Source organism: Phoca vitulina, unplaced genomic scaffold (genome assembly GCF_004348235.1).
Source record: "Phoca vitulina isolate PV1807 unplaced genomic scaffold, GSC_HSeal_1.0 scaffold83, whole genome shotgun sequence".
Classification (NCBI taxonomy): domain Eukaryota; kingdom Metazoa; phylum Chordata; class Mammalia; order Carnivora; family Phocidae; genus Phoca; species Phoca vitulina.
In genome coordinates, this window is record NW_022589786.1 from 2,987,833 (window position 1) to 3,015,133 (window position 27,301).

Genomic DNA, 27,301 nt, shown 5'->3' on the forward strand with positions numbered 1-27,301 from the left:
ACTGCTATGGAAGCAGACTGGGAGCGTGGAGGGCAAGCCACGGTGACAGGGTTAACACCTCCTGGGGGGCAGGGACGGTGCCCTCCGTGTCTCTGCGTTTCCAGAGTCCTCCGGCCAGGACCACAACCGTCGCTAAGTATTTTTGGAGGAAGCAGGCTTTGGGTTGTTCTGTCAGTTTGCTGTGTGGTCTTGGGCAAGGAGCTCCCTGAGTTGGGCCTCAGTTTCCCCATGTGGGGAATGTGGTGGATTCAATCAGTGGTTCTTGATCCGTTGAGGGGAGGGTCACCAGGTCCTTTTAGACTCTGATGAAATCTGTGGACCCACTGCTGGAAAAAAAGGAGGAAAAACTGATTTCCTGGGTTTTCTGGAGCCCAGTTGAGTCTCCTGGACAAGCGGGATTTCTGTCCCTTGTAGCAGAAATCCTGTTCTATGTCATTCTGGAATTCAGACCCCTTCTAGGCCTTCAAAGTGAAGCATTTTCCCTAAGATTTCTTCAAGACTCCTTTTCCTCCGGCTTGAGAGCAGCTCAGGAAGGCTGGGGTGGGGCTGAGGCTATTAATATCCCTTCCTTCCCTGATTAACTCTCCATTAATTTGCACTCCGCTTCCAAGTGGAGCAGGCAGAGCCTGGCCAGTGGGCCCGCGAAGAGGAGAGGGTGGTGCGGCCCCTGTGATGTATTACCCTGGGTGCTGACAGACGCTGTGGACGCTGTGGGCAGATCGGCCTTGCTTCCCGGCAGGGTCAGGGCCTCCAACCCCGCTGGCTGCTCCCGGGCTGGAGCAGCCCAGGGAGAGCTGAGGAGAGGGGCAGGTCTTTTGTTACTCATTTCGTTTTGGCCCAGCCTGTTGGGTGCTTCCTGAGGGCTTGGCTGTTTTACATCATTTTCCCATGGTGCCTGGCACACAGTAAATCCTACCCCCACCCTGACTTGCTCTGTGACCTTGACAAGTCTGTTTCCTGGACCTTCATTCCCCCCCAAAAAAAGAATGACAAATAGGTTTCCTCATAAGGAAATGAGGAATATCAGTTATTGCCCGGAGGGCTCTGTCACAGATGTTGGTGTAGGGGCGCCTGGGTGACGCAGTCAGTTAAGCGTCCGACTCTTGATTTCAGCGCAGGTCATGATCTCAGGGTGGTGAGATCGAGTCCCACGTCGGGCTCTGCGCTGGGCATGGAGCCTGCTTGATTCTCTCTCTCCCTCTGTCTCTCCCCCTCCTTCTCTTAAAAAACAAAACAAAACAAAACAGAAAGATACTGGTGTGGAAAGAACAAGAGCCACAATTGGTGAATGATATGAGGGAGGGGCAGTGGCGTGTGGGGCCCACGCTTAACACCCCTGGTCATTACATGATCCCTGAGGGATCCAGCTCTGATGTGTGTGATAATTCATAGTATCTCTGGGCCATTGGTTGTGTCCCTGTGTCCCTGTGGGAAAGGGGGAGCTCTCGTTCCATCTGGTGCTGGTGACATCATTTCTGAATAACTTCCCTCTAGAATCTCTCCTTCGAGATGCTCATCTCAGTATCTCCCAGTGGCCAGAATTCACTGTTTGGTGCATTCGTTGTTCTGTTCGACAAATCTGCCTGGGTACCACCTGCCCCAGGCGCTGAGCGAGGCTTGGGAGCACCCTCTGGAGGAGCACTTTCGTCACTACTTCCAGACCTGGCCTTCCTGAGCAGACAGTGCGGGGGGAGGGGGATCATGTTTTCCCATTCTACAGAAAAACCAGCAAGGCTTAGAAGAGAGGAGCGATTTGCTCACAGTCACCCCGTGGTGGCGCAGTCTGATGTGGTCAGCCCCCAGAGTGGTCACTGGGTCCCTGGTTCCAAGGTCTTCCTTCAGGTCCTGTCGGGAGAGACAGATCACTCTGGGCATACAGGGGACTCTGGCCTGAGGGTGGTGGTGGGGGGCAGTCAAATGAGCCCATCACATCCTCGAGCCAGGGTCTGCAGGCCCGGATCTGCCCTTTTGTTGTTGCCCACCCCCCCACTCCCCACTCCCCAGGGCCTGGGTCAGGCCCAACCAAAATCTTCTTTTGACCTTTCTTTTATTTTAGCTCTGTTCCAAAAATGACAAACGCGTTTGTCCTCTCCGCCCATGTCCCCCTTCGAGTTACTCAGCCGCTGTCCGGTTGTAAAGGCCTGGAAGGGGCTGAGTGCAGCCGAAGGCCGTCACGAGACGCGATTCTCAGATGCACTTCCTGAAGAAGGGATAAACAGCCTGACCTGGGGTGGGAAAGAGTGCGGCGGAGGCCTCACGTGACCGCGGGCGCCTCCTGCCAGAACAGGCCCAGCGGGCAGGGCTTCCTGAACCAGGTGCTCGGTGCCTCACCTGGGAGCCGTGTGAGCGCCACGCTCCAGGGCCTCTGGGCATGGGGGCCCACGGGCTGCTGTCTGTGGGTGGGCGGGCCACGTGCGTGCTGACCCTTGTCATTGTAGGTCTGAGGCATCGGAGGAGCTCGAGTCTCGGCTCATCTGTGCCACAGTGGCCTCGGTAGAAGTCCTCCCCTGTCCTGGATTTGCTCTGTGACCCTGGACACCTTGTTCAACCTCCACATGCCTCAGTTTCCCCAACTGCAAAATAGAGATTAGAGTAGAACTCCCATCATAGACCTCGTTGTGAGGCTTCCCTGAGGCAGGATTCACGAAGCCTTTCTGCTCCTCTCCTTGGCCCCAGTCTTTGTCCCCGGCTTTTTGCTCCAGGTTTTCCCCTCTGCCTGGAGTCTTCTGTTGCCCCCCCACCCCTTCGCCTGGCGCCTTCTTGTCTTCTAGGCCTCAGTTGAAGTGCCAGCGAGCTGCTCAGAGCAGCCTTCTGGGACCCCCCTCACTAGCCTGTAACTCTTCACCCGTTCTCTCCGTAGCAGCTTCCGATTACTTTCTTCCTAGACTTTCATTCTCTGAAATGATCTTGTTTGTTCCCTTGTTCTAAGTCTGTTCTCCGCTGGGGAGGAAGCTCCATGGGGGCAGGGGCTGCACCTGTCCTGGCGTGCGGTAGGACTGGTGCCCGGACCGTGCCGGGCGCAGAGTAGCCATTCAGTACATGCGTGTCCGGGGAGGGGAGGGAGGGGGAGGGGGGGAGGCTGCCCGCACCACTGCCACCATCATCCCAGTAGCGATGGGAGCGGTGGTCCTGAGTACTGATTATGCACCAGGCACCATTTGTTTGAGAGGCATCTTCATATACGTTAACTCAGATGAAGTCGGGTCCTGAACAATAACCATAAGAAGTAGGTACTATTGTTCTGCGGGACAGATGAAGAAACTAAGTAATTTGCCCGAGGACCCATGATTGGTAAGTATGGGATCTGAGATGCAACCCCAGCTCCGGAGCCCAAGCTCCTGAGCCACCACTCCTGAGTGGTGAGCGAGGCCGAGGGACCCCCTGGGACATGGGAGCGGTTTATTATTGCTGTGGTTATCATTGTCACAGCCAACCCCAGAGCTTCCATCCTGTACGCTGCCTGCCTGGGCCTCAGCGTCAGCGGGGCTGGGAGGCCGCAATGGGTGCTGTTGCCAGAGGCGGGGACCAGCTTCAGGGGCCAAGGGCTGTGTCCCAGGAGTCAGAACAGGAGGCTGTGGTGCGGGAGGCCGCTGTCCTCGGTCAAAGGGACAGCAGGTGTCTTCCAGGTGGACAGCCCTGTGCTCACACTGAGGAGCAGCAGAGCCAGGATTGGAGCTTCCGGGGCGAGGCGCTTTCCAGTATCACATGCTGCCTGCTCGCAAACTTCTGTGATTCCTGAGTCGCTAACATGTTTCTTGGGCATCTGCTGTCCCAGCGATACCGAGAGATCTGAGAGCGGGGGAAGGACGGGAGAGGATCTGGCAAGGGGCTGATGGTGGTGCGGCTGCATGTGCGGAGCAGATTCCTACCAAGAAGACGTGCAGACGGCCGAGCCCAGGCTACTGACTAACCGTGTCCCTCTCTGCTCCACCGCGCTCCTCACTTCAGATCATCGACAGTGAGAATGAGGCCCTCCTGGCAGCGCTCACCAAGACCCTGGACGACATCCCTGAAGACGACGTGGGTCTGGCTGCCTTCCCGGCCCTGGACGGTGGAGACGCACCATCCTGCGCTTCGGCTTCACCTGCCACCTCATCTGCACCCCCCAGCCCCAGCCCCTCGCTGGAAAGGCCCCAGGCCCCGACGCCTGAGGTGGACGAGCTCTCCCTGGTGAGAACCGAGTTCCAGCTGACGTGATGGTGGTGGGCTGGGCTGTGCTGTCTGGGTGTGGGCTTGTGGGTGCAGGGGAAGCAGCACCAGCCTCTGCAGGGCTCTCTGTGCACCACTGAGCAGCCTGGAAGGGCAGCCTGGAAGGCCTCTCCGGGCCTCACCGTTCCTGCCTGTGCAGCTGGACTTACCCCGCAGGCCCACCTGCACTCTGTAGGTCCTTTGGGATTTCACCGGTTGACCTTCCTTGTGTGGTGAACCCTCGAAATCACATGTAAACCTTTCCCTGAAGGTTATGCATGCACACACAGTCAAAATTCAAGCAGGAAATGTGGATAGTTAAAAGCAAAACCTCCTTATCCATCCCACAGTTGTGTTCTCCTTGCCTGGAGGTAACCATGGTTACCGATCTGTTTTGTGACTTTCCTCTTCCACCTTTTTTTTTTAAACTACAAAAGGGAGTCCACATTATACACCGCTCTGCACCTTTTCTCAGTGAACTGTCTTGAAAACTCAGATGAGCACAGGTCACTCTGCTCCATCCTTTTTGTCAGCTGCGTAGTGTTCTTTTGTAAGGATATACTGTAACTTGTTTAACTCGTCTCCTGGTTGGTGGAGATTTATGTTGTTCCAACTCTGATTGCTACACTGTGGGGGTCAGTGCCCCGGCACAGGCCTTTGCCTCATCTAAGTGGGTGAGTTTCTAGCAGTGGAATTCTTGGGCCTACAGATACCCGATGTTTCAGTTTAGACAGCTGGTTCCAGATTGCCCTCCACAGGGCTTGGGCTGGTTGATGCTCCCACCAGCAGAAGTTCAATGCCGTCTGTGAGTATATGTGGAATGGGGGAATGAGCAGTTTTCTGCACAGTTTTGCAGTTTTCTGGGGAGAAGCTCTCAGCTTTTATCAGGTTCTCAAAGGAGTCCAGACCTCAAAAGTTACTGAAAGCAGTTGCCCCTAATGCAGGCTGAGGGTGTTGGAAGCTGGGAGCTGAGATGTCATGGAGCGTGTGAAGTCCAGCTTCACTCACCTGTCTTGGGGTCCCCGCCTTGGCGCTGCAGCTCCTGGGGGCTGACAAGACCCAGCTGGAAAATCGGAGCCTATTGAGCTGGGAAGGGTCTTAGGTCATGGAAAGTTCTGAGCGGAAAGGCCCTTGGTGACTATCAAGTGCAGCTCTGCGAAAACTGAGGCCCAGAGCAGGGAGGGACTCTCCTGTGGTCACAGAGCAAGTCAGTATTCTGACTTCTGTCCAGGAGCCTTTTCCTTCTTTCCCACTGCCTGCAAGTTCCCCAGAGCGGCATGAAACATTTAGTAAGCACCTACTGTGTGCTGGGCACGAGAATGTGTTCAGTCCCACGTTGTGGCTTCTGCTGACAGGAATCCGACTGGGTTTGAATCCCAGCCCCAGCAGTTAGTGCTTGTGGGTCCTTTATATCCCGAATATCTCTGATTCAGCTTCCTGGTCCATAAGGTGAAGCTGATAATAGCGGTTATCTCAAAGGCTGTTAAGAGGGGTCCAGCAGATAATGCATGGAGAGCACTTAGAACGGTGCCTGGCACATAGCAGTTGCTCAATAAATACAATCTAAGTGATAGTCCTGGCGGTAGTACTACCAAGAGGAATTCTCAGTGTGGGGACTCTGGAGAGCGATCAAACCCCAGAGAGGCAGAGAGCGACCCCTGCTGGCCACAGGGTGTTTCTCTCCCGTGCCTCAGACTGCCTTTCCTCCTACGTCTGTTGAGCACTTCAGGCACTGTGCTAGGTGCACAGGAAACAGACTCACCCTCAGACTCCCAGCATACCCGCAGAGTTCAGAAAGGCCCTGAGAAGTGATCCAGATGCCCAGTTTTCATGGGTCCCAGAGAGTCCACCGGTGGACTGACCAGGACCCATGGACCTCTGTATATCCATGCGTCTCTCTGAGGTCAGCAGCTTTTGTCTTATCCCTTGGGAAACTCCTGAGTCCAAAAAGGTTCATAACTAGTCTTTTAGTGTTCTTGCTGCCATTATGCCAATGGAGAAACCAAGGCCTGGAGAGGGAAAGGACTCGCTCAAGGTCTCATAGCGAGTGGGGCTGAGCTGGGCCAGAACCAGGTCCCTCCCACCGGCTCAAGGATCTTTTGCTGTCCATGTCAGAGAATCACAGAGCTGCGTGTGTTGGTTTGGGGTCTAGGTGGGGTGGTGGGAATCCTCAGCTTCTAGGGGAGTGAGGAGTGGCCTTTTCTCTGGTGCCTGAGCCTTTGGCACTCCTTGCTGGGGTGACCTGGGGGGCATATCCCTTGAGGGAAGATTGGTGCTATAGCAAAAACCCATCATGCTTCCCGACTTGTTCTCAGTCTTGCTGGGACAGGATCCCTGGTGGAATTTCCAGGGATGCTCGGCTCCCAGCTCTCTTGCTGGGATGCACCATGCACCTACCCTCTGGGTGCAGAAGTGTAACAGCGTCTCAGCAATTTTTATAGAAAACTTAGAAAAGCTAGACAAACTGGTATTCTTCCACCTGTGTAAAAACAATCAGGTGTGTTGGAGGTGGTACGTACATACATTCTTGTGTGATCGATCCGAAAACCTCAGGATTGGGTCACAAGAAGGTGGTTAATAGTCATTGCCTCTGGGAAGGAGGAAGGGGACACCTCGGGCAGGAGGGAGACTTGCTTCTCATTGTCCACCCCTTAGTATTTGTGGTATATATTTTTACACCATTTACAAGTATTACTTTTTTAATTTAAGAAATTAACTTTTAATGGAACAGTATGAATAAGCAAAAAGAACAAAAGGGAAATCAGCTGGAATCCCATACCAAAGAATCATTGTGGTGCCCGACTTTCCAGATTGTGTGTGTGCACACATGTGTGTACTATAAGTGTATGCAGAGTGTCCCAATAAACTGTTCATGTCATATCTTAACAGTAGAGTGGGAAGACATTCCCCAAGATCTGTGTGGATTTCTCAAAGGCACAGGGCGTTAGTAACTCTGAAAACGATTTACATTTTATGGGGGTTAGTAACTCTGGGTTAGTAACTCTGAAAACGATTTACATTTTATGGGGATGCTTAGATTGTTAGACAATCTGCTTTCTATACTTAATGTAATGGGAACATATTCATGAAATGCCCTCCCTGTATTCTTACCATAGTCCTGTGATGACCCGGGGTCAGGGCGTGCGCCATCCCAAGAAGCTGCTAGCTCTGGGCTCAGACTTCTCCCCGAGCCACGTTTTTCCATGTCCCCCAGCAGAGCACAGCCCCAGCTCCTCTCCTCTCTGCTTCTCCCACAGCTGCAGAAACTCCTCCTCGCCACGTCCTACCCGACCTCAAGCTCCGATACCCAGAAGGAAGGGACCGCCTGGCGCCAGGCAGGCCTCAGGTCTAGGAATCAGCGGCCCTGTGTCAAGGTATTTGTGCACGTGTCCCCAAATCCACCCAGGCCCCCAGGTGGCCTCTGAGGGGTGCAACCTTCAGCTCTTATTAGGGGGTATCGAGTTCAGTCACCTTCCATTTACCCTCCTTGTGCCTCACATAGCCCTTGTAGCTGGTGCGCTGGGTACTTCTTGAGGCCCAGGCCAGTTTGGGGTTCTGGAAAGAGCATTGGACTTTCTCCTACATCTCAGTGTTTGAGGCACCGTGTGCTCTAACATTGGGTTAGAGCAGGGACAGGAAGATGTGGCCTGCTCTTAGCGAGCTTATTCTAATGGGTGACACACAGAAACCTCAGATCCTCGCTGGAGACCACAGTAAAGAGTTTGGATTTCTTCGGGGGGAAGCCATGGGAGAGTCCCAGGCTCTGTTGTGAACACCAAGGAGCAAAGCAAATCCCTTTTCCTCCTTGGACTCCATCTTCCAAGACTTTCAAAGAGGTTTCACTGGTGATTCCTGGCATTCCCGTGACTTAAAGCCTGCGCTCGGTCCTTCCCCTTGGGTCCCTGGACACTCCTGCAGGAGACTATTGCACACAATCCCATGCCCTTGGGGCAGAAACAGGGTTTTTTTTTTTCTTTTTTAACAGTTTTATGGAGGGTTCACTTATGTATCATAAAAGGCACTTATTTCAAAAGAACAATTCGATGATTTGTAGTAAAGGGACAGGGTTGTGCAGCCATGACCACAATTTAGTTTTAGAACATTGCCGTCATCCCAGAAAGCTCCCCAGCACCCCCATGTACAGTTAATCCCTCTCCCCACACCCAGGCAACCACTAATGTGGTTCCTGGTGCCATTACTGAAGGGTATAGTACAAGGGAGCGGGGTGGTCACAGCAGGGCTGCGGCAGTGAACCGGGAAGGGGTGAAATCCGTGGCTGGGAGGCCTGTTAGGAGGCTGGTCATTCCTTTGCTCCTCATGACCTGAGCGCTGCTAGATGCCACGCGGGCCCCAGCCGGTGGCTACAGGCGTGGGGCAGAGTGGAGGGGGGGCAGTGCGGGGCTCCCTCCTCACTCGGCCCTCTTTCTCTCTCTAGGTGGACGGCACCCAAGACAAGAAGGCCCCCACGATGCAGTCTCGGAGTCGGAGTTGTACAGAGCTGCATAAGCACCTCACTTCGGGGCCATCCTGCCCCCAGACTAAAGCCCGCTCCCCAGACAGGGGCTTGCAGCCACCACCCGCCCTGAGTCCCCAGCTCCCAGCCAAGGAGGAGGAGGAAGCTGGTGAGGACTGCCCGAGCCCCCAGCCGGCTCCAGCCTCGCCCCAGGACTCCCCAGCCCCGGGCAGGGCAGGCCCCGGCGCCCAGGGGTCCCGGGAGGACATGCGGGCGATGGTGCCGCTCATTCGGTACATGCACACCTACTGCCTTCCCCAGAGGAAGCTGCCCCCACCGGCCCCAGAGCCAGCCCCCCAGCCCTGCGGCAGCCCCTCCAAGCAGGTCAAACCCCGGCCCCGGTCCCAACACCCTTCCAAAGGCTCCTGGGCCGAGTTCTCCATCCTGAGGGAACTTCTGGCTCAAGATGTCCTCTGTGATGTCAGCAAACCTTACCGCCTGGCCACACCTGTCTACGCCTCCCTCACGCCCCGGCCCAGGCCCAGGCCCCCCAGAGACAGCCAGGCCTCCCCTGGCCACCTGTCCCCCGTGGAGGAGGTGAGGATCACAGCTTCGCCCAGGAGCACCGGGCCCAGACCCAGCCTGCGCCCACTGCGGCTTGAGGTGAAAGGACATGCCGGCCGGTCAGCCAGGCTGCAGCGGGAGGAGGAAGAGGAGGAGGAGGAAGAGGAAGAGGAGGAGGAAGAGGAGGAGGAGGAGGAGTGGGGCCGGAAAAGACCGGGCCGAGGCCTGCCGTGGACCAAGCTGGGGAGGAAGCTGGAGAACGCGGTGTGCCCCGTGCGGCGTTCCAGGAGACTGAACCCGGAGCTGGGTCCCTGGTTGGCATTCTCCGATGAGTCTCTGGTCCCTGCGGAGCCCCAAGGAGCTCTGCCCTCGCTGCGCCTGGCTCCCGAGGCCTACGACATGGCGGGGGCACTGGGCAGCCCCACGGATGAGGACAGTGGCCAAGACCAGCAGCTCCCACGGGGACCCCAGATCCCGGCTCTGGAGAGCCCCTGTGAGAGTGGGTGTGGGGACACGGATGAGGACCCCAGCTGCCCACGGCTCCCTTCCAGAGGTAGTCGGAGTCGGTGGTCTGCAAGAGAGGGGGCAGGGATGGGGCGTGGCGTACCCCACTGCGCCGGGAGCCAGGAGCCCTGTGCTGGGCAAGTCCCTTCCCCTCTCCAGCTCTCGACTTCCCTCTCTGTGCAATGGGCTAGTTGGGCGGATCTTCAGGAATCACCCACCCATCTCTGAGTTTCTCATCACGCATGGGCCAGGCACCACTTAATGAACACGGAGCGAGATGCCTGCCTTCGTGGGGCTTATGTGTCAGTGGGGCAGACAGGCAATCACAAAGTAAATAAAAAAGGAAGATAATTACAAATTGTGCTAAGTGCTCTAAAGAAGATGTCCTGGGTGGTGATGTGACGAAAGGAGTGAGTCTGTAAATCCAGCTCCCTAATGACGTTGAATTTTAAATGGTAACAGTAGTGGTGGTGATTATAACAGGTATCTATCGTATGCTTGCTGTGCCAGGCGCTGGTCTAAAACTCAACACAGCTTAACCCCACTGACTCCTCATGGGGGCCTGTGTGGTAGGTGTGGGCATAATCTCCATCGTCAGACACAGAAACTGAGGCACAGAGGTATCGAGCGACCCGTCCAGCTAGCGAGTCCATCCATCTGTCCACCTGTGCCTGGGCCCTCCAGCCCCTGGCCATTCCTGGGGCTCCCCCCGGCCCCGCACTGTACTACACTGTTTGGCCAGAAGGGGTCACCTGCTCTTTCCGAAACCTCCCGTAGCCCTCCCGCTGCTAATGTTGCTGAGACCCTGGGAAGGAAGGTGGCTTTAAGTTGTCCCTGCCCTTCCCTAAAAATGACGGAGGCTTTTGGGTCACATGCCTACAGGGAGCCCTGCTTGGCACCAGTGGGAGTTCGGGGTTTCCTCCAGAGGGAAACGTCTGCTAGTGATGCCGTGCTGGGGAATCTTATTTTTTTCTTTTTCATCTTCTTTTCAGACTCTCCCAGGTGCCTCATGCTGGCCTTGTCACAAAGGTAGATTTTTGGAAATCACTGGTTTATTATTCCATGAGTCTTTGTCCTGTTGGGTATGTGTATCGGGGGTGGGGGGTTGGGTGGGTGGTCAGGCTCTGTGCCTGCCCCGTCCCATGCCCCCACCCTCATTGCCATGTGGGGCCCTCGGTAGCTGGGGTCCCTTAGAAGGGAGGTCTCTGCAGGCCCAGGAAAAGTGGGGAATTAAGGTTTCAGGCCATTTCATAAGCTGTCCTCTCCAGGACGGGGGAGGGGGGTGGAATTCTTTTCTCCGCAGGGGAAAGCTGATAATGCTGTGTGGCTTTGGCAAGTCTCCTCCCCACTCAGGGCCTCAGGTGCTCCTTCTGTAAAATAAGGAGGGTGTTGGAGGGTGATGATGCTTGCCCTCTCTCCATCCTCCAGAAAATGTCTCCTGTGTCTCCCGCCAGAGCTGTAGGCTGCTTTGAATTCCTCTAAGCCAGGATGGGGGTTTCCCAGAAAATTCTCCCCGGGACCCACGTCTGTGGGCAGCAGAACCAGGGTCTGTCACAGTGTCCCCTTGCCCTCCTTGCATGGTGGGGAAGTGGAGCCTGCTGCTGATTGGCCTCTTTCCTTTCTGTCCTCCCCGCCCCCACCAGTGACCCTCCTTTCGGCAGGAAGAGCTTTGAGCAGACCTTGACGGTGGAGCTCTGTGGCACGGCAGGTGAGCCCGGGGCTCAGCTGGTAGGGTGCCCTTGGGGGAGCCGACACGACTCCTGGCCACGAGTCCCCACACGGAGCGGCCCCCTCGAGCCCTCCCTGCCACTGCTGCGCAGGCTGCAGGGCCCCGAAGGTGCACAGTGAGGGTGTCGTAAGGGGGAGAGTCAGCCGATCGGCTGCAAACGATCGGCACGTGAGCTGAGGGCGTGGTTAGGAAAGGGACACACATCTCCCCCCCGGAGGAGCCCGCCATCTTCTGTAGGAGACAGACTCACGCCATGACGAGTCCTGTTCCAGGCACACGCGTTCAAAGTGTGTGCCAGAGCTCTGGGAGCACGCAGGAGGGGGCGGGCCGGGGCCGGAGTGTGGCCCGGCAAGATTTGCAAGGCCTCCAGAGCAGGGGGCTTATGAGCCGGGCTTGCGGGAGGAGCAGAAGCTGGGGAGATGAAGAGGCGGGCAGGAGGTCCCTGGTGGGCAGGATTGATGGGAGCAGAGGCACGTGGGGTGAAATCACAGGTGCCCCTGGGGAGGCTGGTCACCTGGAGTCGCTGCGTAGCAAAAGGGGGGCGGGCAGGAAGGAGCCATCACAGAAGGCCGAGAGGAATGCCGGGCTGAGGGTTTGATCTCCATCCTGGAGGCTTCAGGAGCCCCTGAAAGGGAATCGCAGGTGTTCAGCAAGTGCCCTTGGGTGCACTGGGGAGGAGGGAGGCCAAGGTCAGATGCGGGAAGCACTGATGGCACTGTGGCGGCCCGGTCCAGGTGGGAGGTTTGGCCTGTGGCGCCTGCCTCCTTCCCACTCAGGGCACCTCGGAGCCAGTTGAGAGAGCTTGTTGAGTGACTGGATGTAGAACAGGAGGGGATATCTCAAATGACCTGAAGGTTTGGGCTACTGTGCTCAGGCTACAGAGGGATGGCAAGGGGATTTCGTCACATGCCCGCTCAAGATTGGCCATGGACTGTGTTCGGAGTCCTGGGCCACATTCAGGCTCAGCCAGCCGTGCAGCGATTGGTTAGTGACACCTGCCATTCGTTGGGCTGGGAGAATGGTGGTACCTGGGCTGCTTATTTGCCATCCTAGACTAGAGTCTCTGTCCTTTGGAGAAGTGATCTGTCTCCGCCTCACAGCGTTCTCCTCTTGCTTGGCTAGGACTCACCCCACCCACCACACCTCCCTACAAGCCCACAGAGGAGGACCCCTTCAAGCCAGACATCAAACACAGCCCAGGCAAGGACAGAGCTCCCAGCCTCCCCAGCTTGGAGGGCCTCCAGCTCGGGGCTGCCCCCGTGGCTGCCCACAAGCTGCCAAAGAAGCACCCAGAACGGAGCGAGCTCCTGTCCCACCTGCGGCATGCTACAGCCCAGCCAGCCTCCCAGACTGGTCAGAAGCGCCCCTTCTCCTGTTCCTTCGGAGACCATGATTACTGCCAGGTGCTCAAGCCAGAAGGTGCCCTGCAGAGGAAGGTGCTGAGGTCCTGGGAGCCGTCTGGGGTCCACCTTGAGGACTGGCCCCAACAAGGGGCCCCACGGGCTGCGGGGCAGGCCTCCGACAGGGAGGAAGACAGAAGCTGTGACGGCGGTGCCCCCGCCAAGGACAGCGTGCTCCTGAGAGACCACGAGATCCGCGCCAGCCTCACCAAGCACTTTGGGCTCCTGGAGACCGCCCTGGAGGACGAAGACCTGGCCTCCTGTAAGAGTGCTGAGTATGACACAGTCTTTGAGGACAGCAACAGTAGTAGTGGTGAGAGCAGCTTCCTCCTGGAGGAGGAGGAGGACGAGGATGAGGACGATGAAGAGGACGACTCAGGGCTCAGCCCCCCTCGCTCTGACCACTGCCCCTACCAGAGCCCCCCAAGCAAGGCCAGTCGGCAGCCCTGCTCCCGCAGCCGCTCCAGCTCCGGCTCCGCCTGCCGCTCCTGGTCACCAGCCACCCGGAGGACCTTCAGGTATGGATGGGTGGCCTCAAGAGGGACAGTGGGCAGCTGAGGACCGCAGTTCCCAGGGTGCCAAGGGAGGGAGGAGCCCTGAAGCCGGGGCTGCGTCTCCCCGTGTGGCCCACGTCTGGTCCGAGGCCCTGGAGGTTCTCCCTGGGGGAGTTGTGGGCAAGTTCTGGAAGCAAGCAAAGCCTGCTGTGTGATGGTCAGGAGCCACCCAAATCTCTTGGCCCCGGGAGAGGAAGAAAGCCCACTTCCTGGCCATTCGTGGCCTTTATGTCTAAATGAACTCATCTGTGTTTTCTGCTTTTATATTTGTAAATCGGACCCAGTTTAGTATCTATGTGACATCTACATGTGAAAGGAAGATTAGCAGAATTCTAATCTGCGTTCTAAAAAAAAAAAAATACCTGGACTTAAAGCAGGGATAAGGTTTATTCCCATTTCTTGGTGCTGCTGAGCTGTGCAGGACTTCTAGCAGCCAGCCGTCCCCCTGGTTGCTGCTGACCTTCCCACAGGGATGGATGGTGTATCATGAGCCTGTGTGCTCATACCATCTTGGCTCACTGAACTGGTCTGAAAGAAGGTGCCGGTCCAAAAGTCCACGGGGAGCTGGGCAGAAAGAATGGAGGTTTGGCATATGTTGGTGGAGACAGGTTGCTTCTCTCCCTGATCACAGCAGGACCTGATTCTTCACCTGAGGGAGGCCTGAGGAGGGTCAGTGCAGGTCCCAAACCCTCTGCCTGAGATGCATGTGAATGACCACTAGATGGTGCTCTCGGGTCTGGAGCCGGGCAGCGGCCACCTGGCGCTCGTTACCCTGTGATGACTGGACCCCACCCGCCCAGCGTCTGAGTCTGTGCGTCTGGGGGTGGTGGTGGAGAATCTGCATTTCTAACTAGTTCCCAATGATGATGATGTCCCCAGAGTGCCAGACTCTGAGACCCAGAATTCAGGTAATAGAGAAATATCTTTTCTTAGAAAAACTCAGCTTTATATATCTATACCAGTAGCTCTTATCTGTTTGAAAATCTGATTAAAGCAAACACTCCTCTTCCCCTTAAAATACATAGACCTCTAACTGGGCATTCGATTTTAGGGGGTTTGTAGACTCTTCAGACACTAAGGTTAAGAAGCCCTGCACTACCTGTTACTCAAAATGAGTTCCTTCTCGATTTCTCTAAAAGCCCTTCTATGTAATAAGCCAGGATGATTGGTCGGACCTCTCTGAGCCCTCTTTCCGGCTCCAGTCTCCTGGCATCTGCATTAGGCAGTTTCCTCTGCAACATTTCGTAGCTTAGAAGCTACTAAAGCTCTTTTCTTTTAGAAATACATCCCCCAAGGCTGGAACTGGAGCTTCCTGGCCTCCTTTCCCTCCTGACCAGTTCAGGGCTGTTGGGGGAAGGCCTGCATTCATGCACTTGCCTGCAGAGAGTTGGGAGCCTCTCTAGAAACTCCCATGGATTCTCCTTTTCCTCCTCTAGAAACTCCATGGATTCTCCTTTTCCTCCTCTAGAAACTCCCATGGATTCTCCTTTTCCTCTTCTTGCTTTTGGGCCAAGTTCAGGGCTGGCTTTTTCTGCTCCCTAGAGAAAATTAATTGGTTAATTCAATTCTTGCTCAGCTGACAGAACTTGGCGCCTGGTAAATCTGGTAAACTAGTCATCCGTCTTCTCCAAACCCACATTTTTTCACCCGTGCTTCCAATACCAAACATTGGTCCACAAGTGTTTTGAGCTGGTTTAAAATAACAAACCCCACAGTACCTTCTGGTCACTCTCAGCTCTTCAGGTGGGAAACTGCCAATCTGTTGCAAAGGGATGATGATACTGTTATTTATAGCACTTTATTTATTTATTTATTTTTCAATTTTTTTTTTTATTTATTGGAGAGAGAGAGGGCAGGGCAGAGGGAGAGAGAGATTTCCAAGCAGGCTCCATGCCCAGTGCGGAGCCTTACTCGGGGTTCAATCTTGTGACTCTGAGATCATGACCTGAGCCAAAATCAAGAGTCGGACGCTTAGATGACTGAACTACCCAGAACGCATTTATAGCACTTTATAGCACTTTAAAGTTTGCAAGTCATATCCCCTTCTGTGACCCTGTTTAGCTTCACAGATGCACTTGGAGGGCACATCTGCTTCTTATCCCCATTTTATAGATGAGGTTGCTGAGGCTCTTAAGAGGTGCAACAGAAAAGCAAGCAAGCAATTATTGAGCAGGTCTTGAGCTCAGCATTTTCTAATTTGCGCCTCACAAATGGCCAGAGAGGCTGTACGGTCAGTTCTCCCTGTCTTAGAGTCGAAGAACTGGAACTAAGGGGATGTAAATAACTAGCCCAAGGTCACCCAGCAGGGAGGTGGTAGGGCCAGGATTCGAACGCAGGCCGTCTGACCAGAGAGCCGATGTGCTTATCCTATGTGCTGAATTTCCCGAGGACGCAGACGGAACGGGCAGAGCCAGGACTCCCGCCAGCCGCGCATGCCACACTCCTTCCACTCCAGCATCTCGCTCCCTGGAGGAGGACAGGCGAGGGGATGCGGGCATGTGGCGCCCAGGAGTGTCCTGGGACTGCGCGCCCGGGCTGAAGAGCCTGATAGCCGGACTGGCCGTGGGGGCTGTGACCGCCAGGCTCGCCTCTTGGCTGGGCACCAAGCGCTAGAGAGCAGTGGGTCTAGGATAAGCAGCTCTCCTTCTAGCTCTGGCTCCCCCACGTTCTAGCTTTAGGCAGATCCCATACTGAACCTGAGCCTTGGGGTTTTCCTTTGGAAAATGGGGAAACGTAAGACCTCATAGGTTGCTTTTCCCCCATCAGATCAAATGCAGTAATGAAGCGAAAGAGCCCTCATGGCATAAAAAGGCGCTGATTAGCGACACGGTGATTCCCAGCAATCCAGTCCCAGAAGCTGTGGCCAGAGCCATGTGTCCGATGGTGCAGACCCGCACGCAGTCCCGGGCTGTCGCTGCTGGGGGCGAAGCTTGGCTTCTGTAGGCGCCCTTGTGAGCGAGTTCGAAAGAAGCGTCCCTTGCTTCCTGGGGCAGCTGCACCCGCCCACCCTGCCGTGGTCCCTCCTGAGAGTGAGTGCCTCTGCTTTGCTTGTTCACTGACAGATGTGAGAGCAGAGGGCCGTGTTCAGACGGAACGCCAAGCGTCCGGCACGCCAGGAAGCGGCGGGAAAAGGCCATTGTAAGTGATCTGGGACCCCGGAGCCCGGAGTGAGTGGGGAAGAGCAGGGGCATCAGGACGTGCCAGGACTTCCTAGACCTGAAGCCCTTTGAGGCTGGCTGTGGCCTGCAGAAGATCATTCCATTTCTCTGACTTCAGAAAGCACCAGGGTCCCCAAAGGGCACCAGAGGTGGCATCGTGCAAAGTGTGGCCTAGGGACTGGCTGTGAGGCACGGAGCCGGTGGTGATTTTAGGGCTGAGCATTGGAGGCTCGACAGGGCCAAGAGGGCTGTGTGTGTGTGTGGTGGGGGGGCAGCGGGGAGCAGAGCTGGGCCAACCAGGCCACAGAGCAGCCCTGCTACCACCTTCTGTGTGACCTTGGGCAGGTCTCCCAGCTTCCCTGAGCCTCAGTTTACTCATCCATACATAAGGGAGTTGGGCCTTGTCCTTCCTAAGGGTCCCCCAGCTTGATCAGGGCTAAGGGATCAGGAGAGCCTGCTCCCTGCTTCCCACTGACCTCCCTCATCCTCCCCCAGAGTTAGTCTCTGGGCCCAGGCTGTGCCAGGAAGCTGCAGAGGAGAGCTGGAACCAGCCCCTCCACGTCACTAGAAGGAAGGGAAAGGAAAGTAAGACGGGACGCAGAAAGACAGACTTGCGCTTGATTGCTTTCCCCCATGACGGGTGCTCCGGGGCAGGGACGGCGGGGTGGGTACATGAGGTGTGCATACCCCAGAGGTGCACAGGTGTCAGCAAGCAGGTCCTTACCAGCACGGGCTGTGCCTGGAGCGTCTTCCTTGAATGCATGTGTGACCAGTTCAGCGGTTGTGACGTGTTTGGCATGAGCGAGACGGACAAGGTTCCCCCCAATTCCTGTGGCTGGGGCAGAAGGGGGAGAAGGGCAGCAGACTCATAAACAAGGAATAATCACTGTAATCAGAGGTGGGGAGGGGCGCGGTGGCAGTAATCATGGCAGGCTAAAGTCTCCGAAATAAACAGTCGTGTGTTGACTGTCGGGGAGGATGTATTCATAGGGCGGTCTGGGAAGGACATCGGCAAGGAGCTAGATGCTGATGGATGAAAGGGGCCACCAGGCAGTTTCAGGAGGACCATGGGGCTGAAGCAGCAAAGAACCTTACCAGTTGAAGGAGCCGCCAGGCGCCTGGGGGAGGGCGTTCCTTCACTGAGCAGAACCCCGTTCCCCTGCGATTGGCAGCGGAGGCCCACCGTGGCCCCCGGGCCGACCTTCCCTCCCTGTCCTCTGTGAGATGAGAATGGAACGGCTCCAGAATCACTGGCCTGAACCTGTTCCCAGAGAAAGCCTGTCCAAACCAGAACCTGTCCGTTTGACCCACCGGAGCACAGGTTTCCAGGAACGCAGCTGGAGTTGACCCAGCGGGTCAAAGCAGCTCTTCCAGCAGCAGGGCCTTGAACTGGATCCAGTCACAGATTGTAGAGGAGAGGAGGGGACATTCCAGCCTGGGTTTCTCCCCACCCCTCCCTCTGCTGGGCTGTTCGAGGGACCCAGCTCGCCTGATGTGACCTCTTAAGTCACAGTGTCTCCACGCTGGCCTGGCACAGCTGGGGATGATGGTGGCTGCGAGCCCCATGGCCTGCATCCCTTTGCCCTCCTCCCAGCCCACCGTGACCCCCACAACGACCTGGCTCCCCATCCTTGCCCATTACCATCTTGGCAACTTGCCTTTCTACCACAACCTCCCCCACGACCAGAAAAAGTCCCAGGCTCAACACAGCTGTGGAAGTAGGCAGTTACATTAATGATGAACCCTTCTCTCGTTTCTGTCCCTTCTCGGCTCCTTTCCTTCACGCGAGCAGTTGCTTCCTTTGGGAGCCATTCCCCATCCGACACTCGGCGGCCCCTCTGGCAACAAGGCAGGTCTTCTGGGATAGGGGTCGTCATCGTCCTCTCTGACTCCAGCCCCAGCTGGTGTCACCCACTCAGCCAGGTGTCATGGGCTGAGGACGAGGACTCCACAGGAGCCCACCATCAAGGGGGTCCCAGGAAGCCAGGCAGTGACTGGGTCTTTCTGTGTTTCCCTTCTTGAGCAGGGCGAAGGCCGTGTGGTGTATGTTCGAAATCTCTCCAGTGACATGAGCTCCCGAGAGCTGAAGCGGCGCTTCGAAGTGTTTGGTGAGATTGTGGAGTGCCAGGTGCTGACGAGAAGCAGGAGGTGAGTCAGGTCAAGCTATTGCAGGAGAGGGGAGCGGGGAGGGGCAGAGGTCCCAGTCCGGGGCTGGCCACACAGAAGATGGCCGAGAAGATGTGCAGAACAAATCTGATGAAACCCGCGGCCTGGACCTGGAGAGCCAGGCCCCAGAGAAGGTCCAGTAACAGTTGTGCGGCCTAGCAGTGAGCTGGTGGTTTGCTAAGTGCCAGGCAATTCCTGTGCGTTCTCTTAAGCCTTCGGGCAGGCCTGTGACCTCTGCGCTCATTCTAGCACTCTCCCTTTCGGGACAGCTCAGACCAGTTAAGTGAGCAGCTAGTTAGTAGCAGAGCTGAATCTGCAGCCCACATGTCCGCTTCAGATTCTCCACCCTGGGGCTGGTACAGGGCAGCAGACAACCCCCAGGGCTTAACTGCACACTTGTACTGGAACGTCGCTGACCTGCAAGACCCCCGCTACTCACATCCCTCCGTCCCACTGGACCAGCCAGCTTCAGACCTTTTATTCTGCTGGGTGTCTTGGTTTTTCCTCCCTCACCTGGGGAAGCAGTGTTTATCTGTCAGGGGATCTGCAAGAAGAATGGGTTGTGTGTAAATGCACAACTTAGATGTCAAAACTGTCCGTTTCGAGATAATTCTAAAGTATCTCCCATTGTATTTGCCAACTAGGTTATTAAGGTTTTTAAATTCTAATTTAACGATCATTTTTAAAAGCTTCATTGAGAAAATAGTTTCTATATAGGAATCATTACACACTTCATATCCATTAAGGTGGCTACAGAACATCCCAAGTGTTGACAAGGGTGTGGAGAAATCAGAACCCTCGTGCACGTTGGTGGGAATGCAAACTGGGGCAGCCACCATGGAAACTGGTATGGAGGCGCTTCAAAAAATGAAATAGAGAATTACCGTATGATCCAGCAATCCGCTGCTGGGTATATACTTAAAAGAATCGAAAGCAAGATCTCGAAGAGATACTTGCACGCCCATGTGTATAGGAGCGAGCTTTATTCACAATAACCAAGAAGTAGAAACAACCCAAGTGTCCGTTGACTCATGAACGGATAAAGAAAATGTAGCCTCTGCATACAGTGGAATATTACTCAGCCTTAGAAAGGAAGGAAATCCTGTCACATGCCTCAAGCATGGATGGACCTTGATAATCATAACCTCATTATGCTCTATGAAATCAGCAGTCTCAGAAGGACAAAGATTGTATGATTCCATTACATGAGTTATCTGGAGTAGTCCAATGCCAGGAAACAGCAAGCAGCAGAGAGAGTGGAGATCAGTTCCCAGCAGCGTGAATATACTGAACACACTACTGAACTATACACTTGTTCTAAAGATGGTACATTTTATGTTTTGTGTTTTTTCCACAATTAAAACAAAAAAGTCATTACACAAGTAAACTTTTTTAAGTTCTGTGCAGTATTCAGGGCATCAAATGGAAAGAGCATGCAAAAACAAAGCGAGCAGTCCTGGACGTTTCAAGAGGCAGAAGGGGTCCAACTTTGGCCTGGTTCAGAGAGGAGTCAGGAAATGTGATTCAGCTGAGTGTTTATTAGGCGCCTGGTGTTGGTAAGCCTGTCCTGAGCGGTAGGGGGACTCCACCGTGTCTCTGCCCTGAGGATTCTACATAGCAGAGGGACTAGCAGCCAGGATTCTTTTTCTTGCTGTTTGCAGAGCTGAAGAGCTGAGGGAAGAACTGACTTTAGGACCCCCTCGCCTCACATCCTTCTCGTGCAGGCTGCCCTCCGATGGCAAAGTGGCTGCCTCCAGCTCTAAGCTTACCTACCTCCTACCAGGGAAAGGAGGGGTCTCCCTCACAGTTCCAGCCAAGAGCTGGGACAGATTCTTTGGGTTTCTGCTTTGGGCAGCAGGCGCATCCTTGGACGGGTCGCTGCGAACACACGGCACCATTGTCAGAGGAAGGGGAGTGGATGCTGAGCAGGCAGACACGGGGTTGTCTACCACAAAGGACGAGATGTGTACAGAACACCAGCTGTATTAGGGAAGGGGGAGGCCACATTAGCAGCCAAGGAAGTGGTGGCCGAGGCTGGCTTCGAAGGAGGCAGGAGGGCTAGACTGGGGGTAGAGGTGTGGCAAATAAGCTTTCTTGCTGGGAGGCCTGAGTTTGAATACCCTGCCCTACCACTTGCCTTTGGGGCAAATTCTGAACTCCGCAGAGCCGGTTTCCTCATCCCTGAGGGGGAGCAAGGTTGAGGCGTGTGGCAGACGTTCTGTGAATCACCTGCTCTTACTATTATTACACAGTAGAGGCCGGCCTAGCGATGGCCATCATCTGTATTTGGGGGGCCATGCGACATGGTTACTGAATCAGTGTGGCTCTCCGCTCATTATCTCATGATGGGTGGTCTGAGAGTGTCGACCAAGCTGGCTCAGTAACGTGCTCCCCCTGACCTCTCCCCACAGAGGCGAGAAGTATGGCTTCATCACCTACCGGTGTTCGGAGCACGCTGCCCTGTCTCTGAGGAATGGCGCTGCCCTGCGGAAACGCAACGAACCCTCCTTCCAGCTGAGCTATGGAGGACTCCAGCACCTCTGCTGGCCCAGACACACTGACTATGGTGAGTGCACAAGGCCCCGCCACACTCCAGTGAGACCTAAAGCCCGCTCTGACCCAGCTCCCACCCTAAAGCTCTAATGTGCCTGCTGGTCAAACTTCGCAGCCTGGAGGCTGCCATCTTGTTTCTCTTCTGGTCTCTGGTCCGTCTTGTCCTGTCTCAAGACTGGTACCAAGAGAGAGATTCGAGGCCCCTGTGGCCTCTTGGAAGGTCCAGTCTTGTGTTCATAGCCAGTTGGCAGAACCATGATTAACTGTCTCTTTCACCTCCCGGGGGCCAGTGGCTGCCCTGCTGCTTTTCGGGGGCATTCCATCGTGGCCCCAACAGGCAGCAGGCAGCCTTGTCTGTCAATGGGCCACAGCGAAATAATACTGTCAGCACGCCCTCGCCACTGGGGGACGAGTTAGTGAAGAAGGACAAAGATGTACCGTTTAGGAGAGAGGGATCTGTAGAGGAGAGTCTGACCTGCCTCCGTAGCACAGGTCCGAGGGTGAGGACACGCAGGAGGGTTCCTGGCCAGGCCGTGTTTCGCCTGGCTGCCCGTCCACGGGGCATCCTAGCTTTGTTGGCCACCCTAGGTGACGTCGGCAGTGGATTACTAGTGGGCAAGAAGCTCTTAGGGAGACAGCTTTGTAGGATATCGGAGCTAGAAAGGAGCTGTGGGGCACGCTAGTTGGGGCCACCACGTTCTGGAAACAGGGCAGCCCCGAGCCGTTGACGACGGGGCAGAGGTAATGCTTGCTGTCTAGTGCTCTCTGAGGCCTTGGACCACACGCGCTCCACGGGGCTGACCCTGGTGGCAGGTTTCCTGATGGTCCGGCCTTTCTGAGTTGCTCACCGCCTTCCCCTCTCCTTGACTCCTCCACCCCCTGCCCAGATTCCAATTCAGAAGAGGCCCTTCCTGCGTCAGTGAAAAACAAGTACGAAGCCATGGATTTTGACAGCTTACTGAAGGAGGCCCAGCAGAGCCTGCATTGATAACAGCCTTAACCTTCGAGGAATACCTCAATACCTCAGACAAGGCCCTTCCAATATGTTTACGTTTTCAAAGAAATTAAGTATACGAGAAGGCGAGAGCGCGAGCGCGTGAGAGAACACACGTGAGAGAGAGAGAGAGAGAGAGAGAGACTTGAAACTGCTGTCCTTTTAAAAAAACAATAATCAATGTTTACATTGAACAAAGCTGCTTCTGTCTGTGAGTTTCCATGGTGTTGTTGCCCCACTGCCACTGGGGCGTCCTCGCTTCCGGCGGGCGGCCCCGGGCGCGCCTCCCGGTGCTGGGCCAGCCCCCGTCCCCTCGCTCCCTGACCGGCTCCCCTCGTAGACGTGCAGCCGTGTGCACCGTAACAGTTCTTGTCCGTAGTATGTGATGATGAAATTGTTACTCGTGAATAGAATCAGGATTATACACTCGTTTTTAATTGAAGAAAAAAAAAAGTATATCCTTCAAATAACGTATTTATGGCTCAGACGTACTGTGCCTGGGATTATTGTATCGCTTCCTTGATTTTTTAACTATGCACTGTCGTGAGGTGTTTGCCACTGAGCTGCCGTGCTCCCTCGGCCAGGGCGCCCTAGAGGTGCTGGGTGGCTGGCGGGTTGGTCCCCAGGGGAGCACGGGCTGCAGCCACAAGTCGGAGCAGTGGAGAAAGGCTTCTGGGACTCGCCTGCCAAGCTCTGCCCTGTCTCTCACTGAGCACGTATGGGTCCAGTTCCAGTTGGAACCCTCATCTGGTACCAGCCGGTGCTCGGGGCTTGGGCCTGGCCTGGAGTGCTCGGATCCTGGCAGACCCTGTAAGGAAGGTGGGGCGAGCCGCCCGATTCTTGTTTTTCCAGGCGAGGTGGGCAGTGCCCCAAGAGGGGATGTGACTTGCCCGAGGTCCCATGGCCAGTGACGGGGCGGAGCAGTGACCCAGCCCAGGCCTCCTGATTCCTGGTCCCATGCTCTTGCAATAGCTGGGGTAAAGATGCCCAGTTCCAGGGGCCGGTAGAGGTGAGGCCAGCTACGTTGGGCCACAGGCTAGAGGCCTCTGGGCTTGCTTGGAGGGTTAAGTCAAAAGCTGGCTCGCCAGCATTAGGCAAGTTTAGGCTCGGGCATGCGTCTTGATCCAGAGGGTTCTGTGGTTTGCCTATACCTGTGGACATGCCATCAGAACCTCAGTGACACACCTGGAGTGGCACAGGCAGGCGATCTGGGAGCAGTCATCCTTCCGGGGCCAGCCACCAACCCATCCTCCTCCTACCAGCTTGTCTTCCCCTCCTCCTCACCTGTACAGTTGTTTGGGTGGCATGAGGCAGGGGAAGCAGGAGGGGCATGTGGGGGCCGGGGGTGGAGAAGACAATCTCCAAGGTCCTTTCCAACTTAGACGACATTCTAATTGGGCTTTACTTTAAATTTTATGTTCTTGAGTGATGTCAAAACCATGTCCAGCTTGGATGTTCTGCAGGTGCCTTGGGGGCCATTCGTGAGGGAAAGCATGGCCAGGCAGGGTATGAGCTCGTTACCTCCAACTTCATCTCGTTCGTATGTCAGGGTTCCTTGGGAAATTTTTGTATTAAGAAGAAAAGAAAGAGAAAAAGTCCTGCTTGCTTTAAAAACTTTTGAAATTAACTCAGTAAACTCAACAAGCTAATTTAATCTATTGCTCCTGCCAGGCTTAGAACTTTGAGAATTGGTATTTGATCATTATTATTATTTTTAAGATGATCAGATACCTGAGTAGGTATCCAGTGGGCTTGTCCTGGGAGGTGGGCATACTCCAAGCCCACGGAGAAGGCTGGAGGAAACGGGCTTTAGAAGGAATAGGGAATTTGAGCTCCTGTGTATCAAGTCACTTCCTTCCACCTCCCTGGGCCCCAACTTCCTTTTCTGTGAAATGGACTGAGGGGGAGAAGTAGGCAAGAAGTAGGGACCCTAAGGTCCCTGCCAGCTCTTAGCTTCTGCAAAGGTGGTATCTTGCTCAAGATGGCAAATACATGGCACATGTACCACTATTGCCACATCCTTGGCCAGTGGCAGACATAACTAATCGACCACAGCACTCATGTTCTTTGAGCTTGGGAGTTCTTTTAGAATTCTCAACACAGTGCTCTGGGCAGCCATTACTAATGGATCAGAGTTTAACTAAACCATCTGACATCCTGGTCTGATCTTTGAAAAGTTTCCATCATATAGAACCAAATGGTGGCTGGGTTTCATGCTGGCCCATCCCTGTCTATCATGTCCTGGTCTATGAGAGAAAATGCCCCTAAAGCCATTCATTGGCACAGGACTCCCAATACTGTGACACACAACTCCCACTTGGGTTCGGGGGGGAGCAAGCGGAATAGCGGACATGAAATGTTTGAGGGAGGTGGGTTTATGAGGATGAACCACAAAAAAAGGGACTTTTCCACAGCACAGACCTGAACATTGTAAATTCCTTTTACAGCTATTCACTGCCCAGCACACGGTAGGCACACAATGAATGGTTGTGGAATGCAATAGGATAGAATTTAAATCTGTCTGCTGCCTCCCCTAAGTCCTGATTTGCACCAAGGAGTACACTTAGGCTCCACCAAGAGCTCTGTGACCTTGCGAAGTCACAAAATCCCTCCCCCTCTCCTCTGCTCCAGAAGGAGTTGGACTAGAGGTTCCCTAAGCCCCTCCTACTTGTTTCTTCCTTGGTTTGCCCTAGGTCAGAGATTCTCCCCTGGGCGGGTGGTACGGGAGGGTAAAGAAAGGCAGATTTTTAGTGGAAGACCAGTCTCTCCCTCCCCTCTTCCTGGGGCAGCTGAGGCTGCCCATCACTTCACATGGCTGCAGGACACTCGAAGGTCCTCAGATACCGCCCGTTGAGCACAGCAGAGATGCGAGCATGGCACTGGGAGGTCCCGTGCCTAAGGTCAGGGCTGGCTGTGGGGGGACAGGATGCTGGCAAAGAGCACCAAGCAGTTTCTGCTTGCCATCCCATCCCTAACAGGCTACAAGTTGGAACACTGACCGAGCCTGCAGACAACCTCTATCTGGAAGACTCATTCGGTGCTGTGTATCACTAACCGAGGAGACTCCACGGTCTCTCCAGGGAAGCTAGTCCACCTTGGTCCCTCGCCCACCACATTGAGGAGTAACCCAGAGGGAGCAGCTGCTGCTAGCGACCATGTCATTGTAGCTCTGTCCCAGTGTGTGCTCTGGACGATGTTTACGTGTGATGCCATAAAAGCTGACAGTAGACTCTCTTGACAGCCGCCCACGCCGGGCACGTTGTGCTGTCCGTCTGTGTGCCGTGCTGGTGTTTCCAGAAATGTCCGGTCCAACCGCTAAGTGGAATTCTTCATCTCCTTCCTCAGTCGGTACCAGGCTGAATCAGAATCCTGTCTTGGGGGTTCTGGTTACCGAAGGAAAATGCATCAAAGAGGTAAAGAATATGAGTGGATGGAGTGCAGAGAAGGCCCCCACCCGCCCCCGCGTAGCCCATCACACCTTGCTTCCAAGCTTTGAGTCAAAGAGCCACCGAGCAGGTGTCCGCATCTGCAGCGGGGCCTTGCAGTGTGGTGTGCTGACCGTGTTGGGGGGCGGTGGGGGGGGCGAGGCAGGGCTTGGGGGCAGGAGGAGGAAGGGAGGAGAGCTCTGAGCTGCAGACGCTCAGTACCCAAGTCCTGGTGTAGGGAGAGACGCACTAAGAAGGCTGGCATTGCATAGAGCCTGTGCTGGGGCAAGTTTTGAGAGCGGCGGCTTCTAGGCGTCTGCAGCATGCCCGCCGAGGCCACCGAGCGAGTGGTGGGAGGCGGCACGTGGTCCTTCTGCAGGGACAGGGGAGAACCTCACCCCAGGCCTTGGGCTGCGCTGAAATCACAGCTGAGCCTTCAGCTTGAGAGGGGCCGTCCCAGCCGCAAAGCAGAACCAGCCCCGGACGGCGGGTTGATCTGACTCCCTGACATCAAAACCGCAGTCTTTTTCTTACCGTCTGAGAGGTGGCAGTTACCCTCAGATAGGACTAAGGGAGGAAATGGGATGTACAGTAGCAAATACGGTGAACCTCATGGTTTTGTTGGCCAAAGAAGAGGGACCCCCTCGCCCCTTCCCACCGGGGCAGGAGTTGGTGCAGTGTTTAAGCTGGCCGCCAGGTCCCGGGGGGTATTTGCCCACAGAGGTGGGCTCCAGGGCTGTGCGCGGAGTCCGGAGGTACAGGGTAAATGGAGGGAGAGCTCGGGGGCTGGGAAACCTACAGAAATGCCCTTGGCTGGGTGGGGGGAGGACCCCCGGGAGCCGGCCACAGGATGTCAGGAAGTAGACAGAGCCTGCCTTCGCATTGAACCAATAAAAGCACTTTGAGAAAACCACAACACTTCAGCCTGGCTCCATGTTTCTACGCTGGCAAATGTGGGTCTCCGGCTGTGTGAGGGACTCTCCTAGGGATTGGGCTGGGGTCGGGAGGGGGGCTGGTCAGTGGGGGGGATCGAGATTCCCTTCCTAAATAGTGTGGCAGAGCCGATCCTAGGGCTAGCCCTTTGCTGGCCCTTTTGTTGGAGGCCCTAGAGAAAGGGAACAGTGAGTTTAGATCTTGGTGCCTCTTTTTACGTATGTATGAAAAGCTAAAACAGCCCGGCTGTCGGAAATGGGTTTACAGAGCAAGTCACCCAACTATAAGCCATCTCAGTGAGAAGCCTGATGTTTCTCACTTGCTGTGTGATCTGGGGCCTCTGTTCCCTTCACTAATGAAGGAGAGCATTGGACAGAATGAGCACCAAGGTCCCTTTCGACCCTGATAGGCTCAGGTTCCCACCCGGGAGCATCGGGAATCCATCACTCACCTGTGAAACCAATCTCACCCTCTGGCTGCGCCCAGCTCGAGTCCCGGGTGAGAGATCTCTGCAAGGCCACCAGCCAGCAGTGGATTCAAACCCACCTGGTCCTGGCCCAGTTCCCTTGTATGAGGCCAGCTCCCCGGGACAGATCAAAGCCATAGTTTCTCACAGGGATGGTGAGAAGTTCGACCCCAGCTTGGCTAGGTGGCGGTCTCGAATCTCACATTAGCCTTCT

At 55.3% G+C, this 27,301-nt stretch overlaps 1 protein-coding gene across 2 annotated transcripts in view; it reads left to right on the forward strand.

The window, feature by feature from the left end:
* Positions 1–26,715, forward strand: part of PPARGC1B (PPARG coactivator 1 beta) — a 105,947-nt gene extending 79,232 nt beyond the window's left edge. Inside the window, exons 3-13 of one of the 2 annotated variants that reach the window (XM_032395232.1) lie at positions 3,949–4,170; positions 7,446–7,562; positions 8,624–9,758; positions 10,702–10,738; positions 11,353–11,417; positions 12,561–13,356; positions 16,455–16,530; positions 18,577–18,698; positions 21,128–21,282; positions 22,157–22,199; positions 25,242–26,714. In XM_032395232.1, coding sequence (XP_032251123.1) covers positions 3,949–4,170; positions 7,446–7,562; positions 8,624–9,758; positions 10,702–10,738; positions 11,353–11,417; positions 12,561–13,356; positions 16,455–16,530; positions 18,577–18,698; positions 21,128–21,282; positions 22,157–22,199; positions 25,242–25,317 — 2,844 coding nt within the window. In that variant the 3' untranslated portion in view covers positions 25,318–26,714. Of the gene's footprint in view, positions 1–3,948; positions 4,171–7,445; positions 7,563–8,623; positions 9,759–10,701; positions 10,739–11,352; positions 11,418–12,560; positions 13,357–16,454; positions 16,531–18,576; positions 18,699–21,127; positions 21,283–22,156 lie in introns of both variants that reach the window. The other variant, XM_032395233.1, reaches the window with a different exon arrangement.
* The last annotated feature ends 586 nt before the right edge of the window (positions 26,716–27,301 follow it).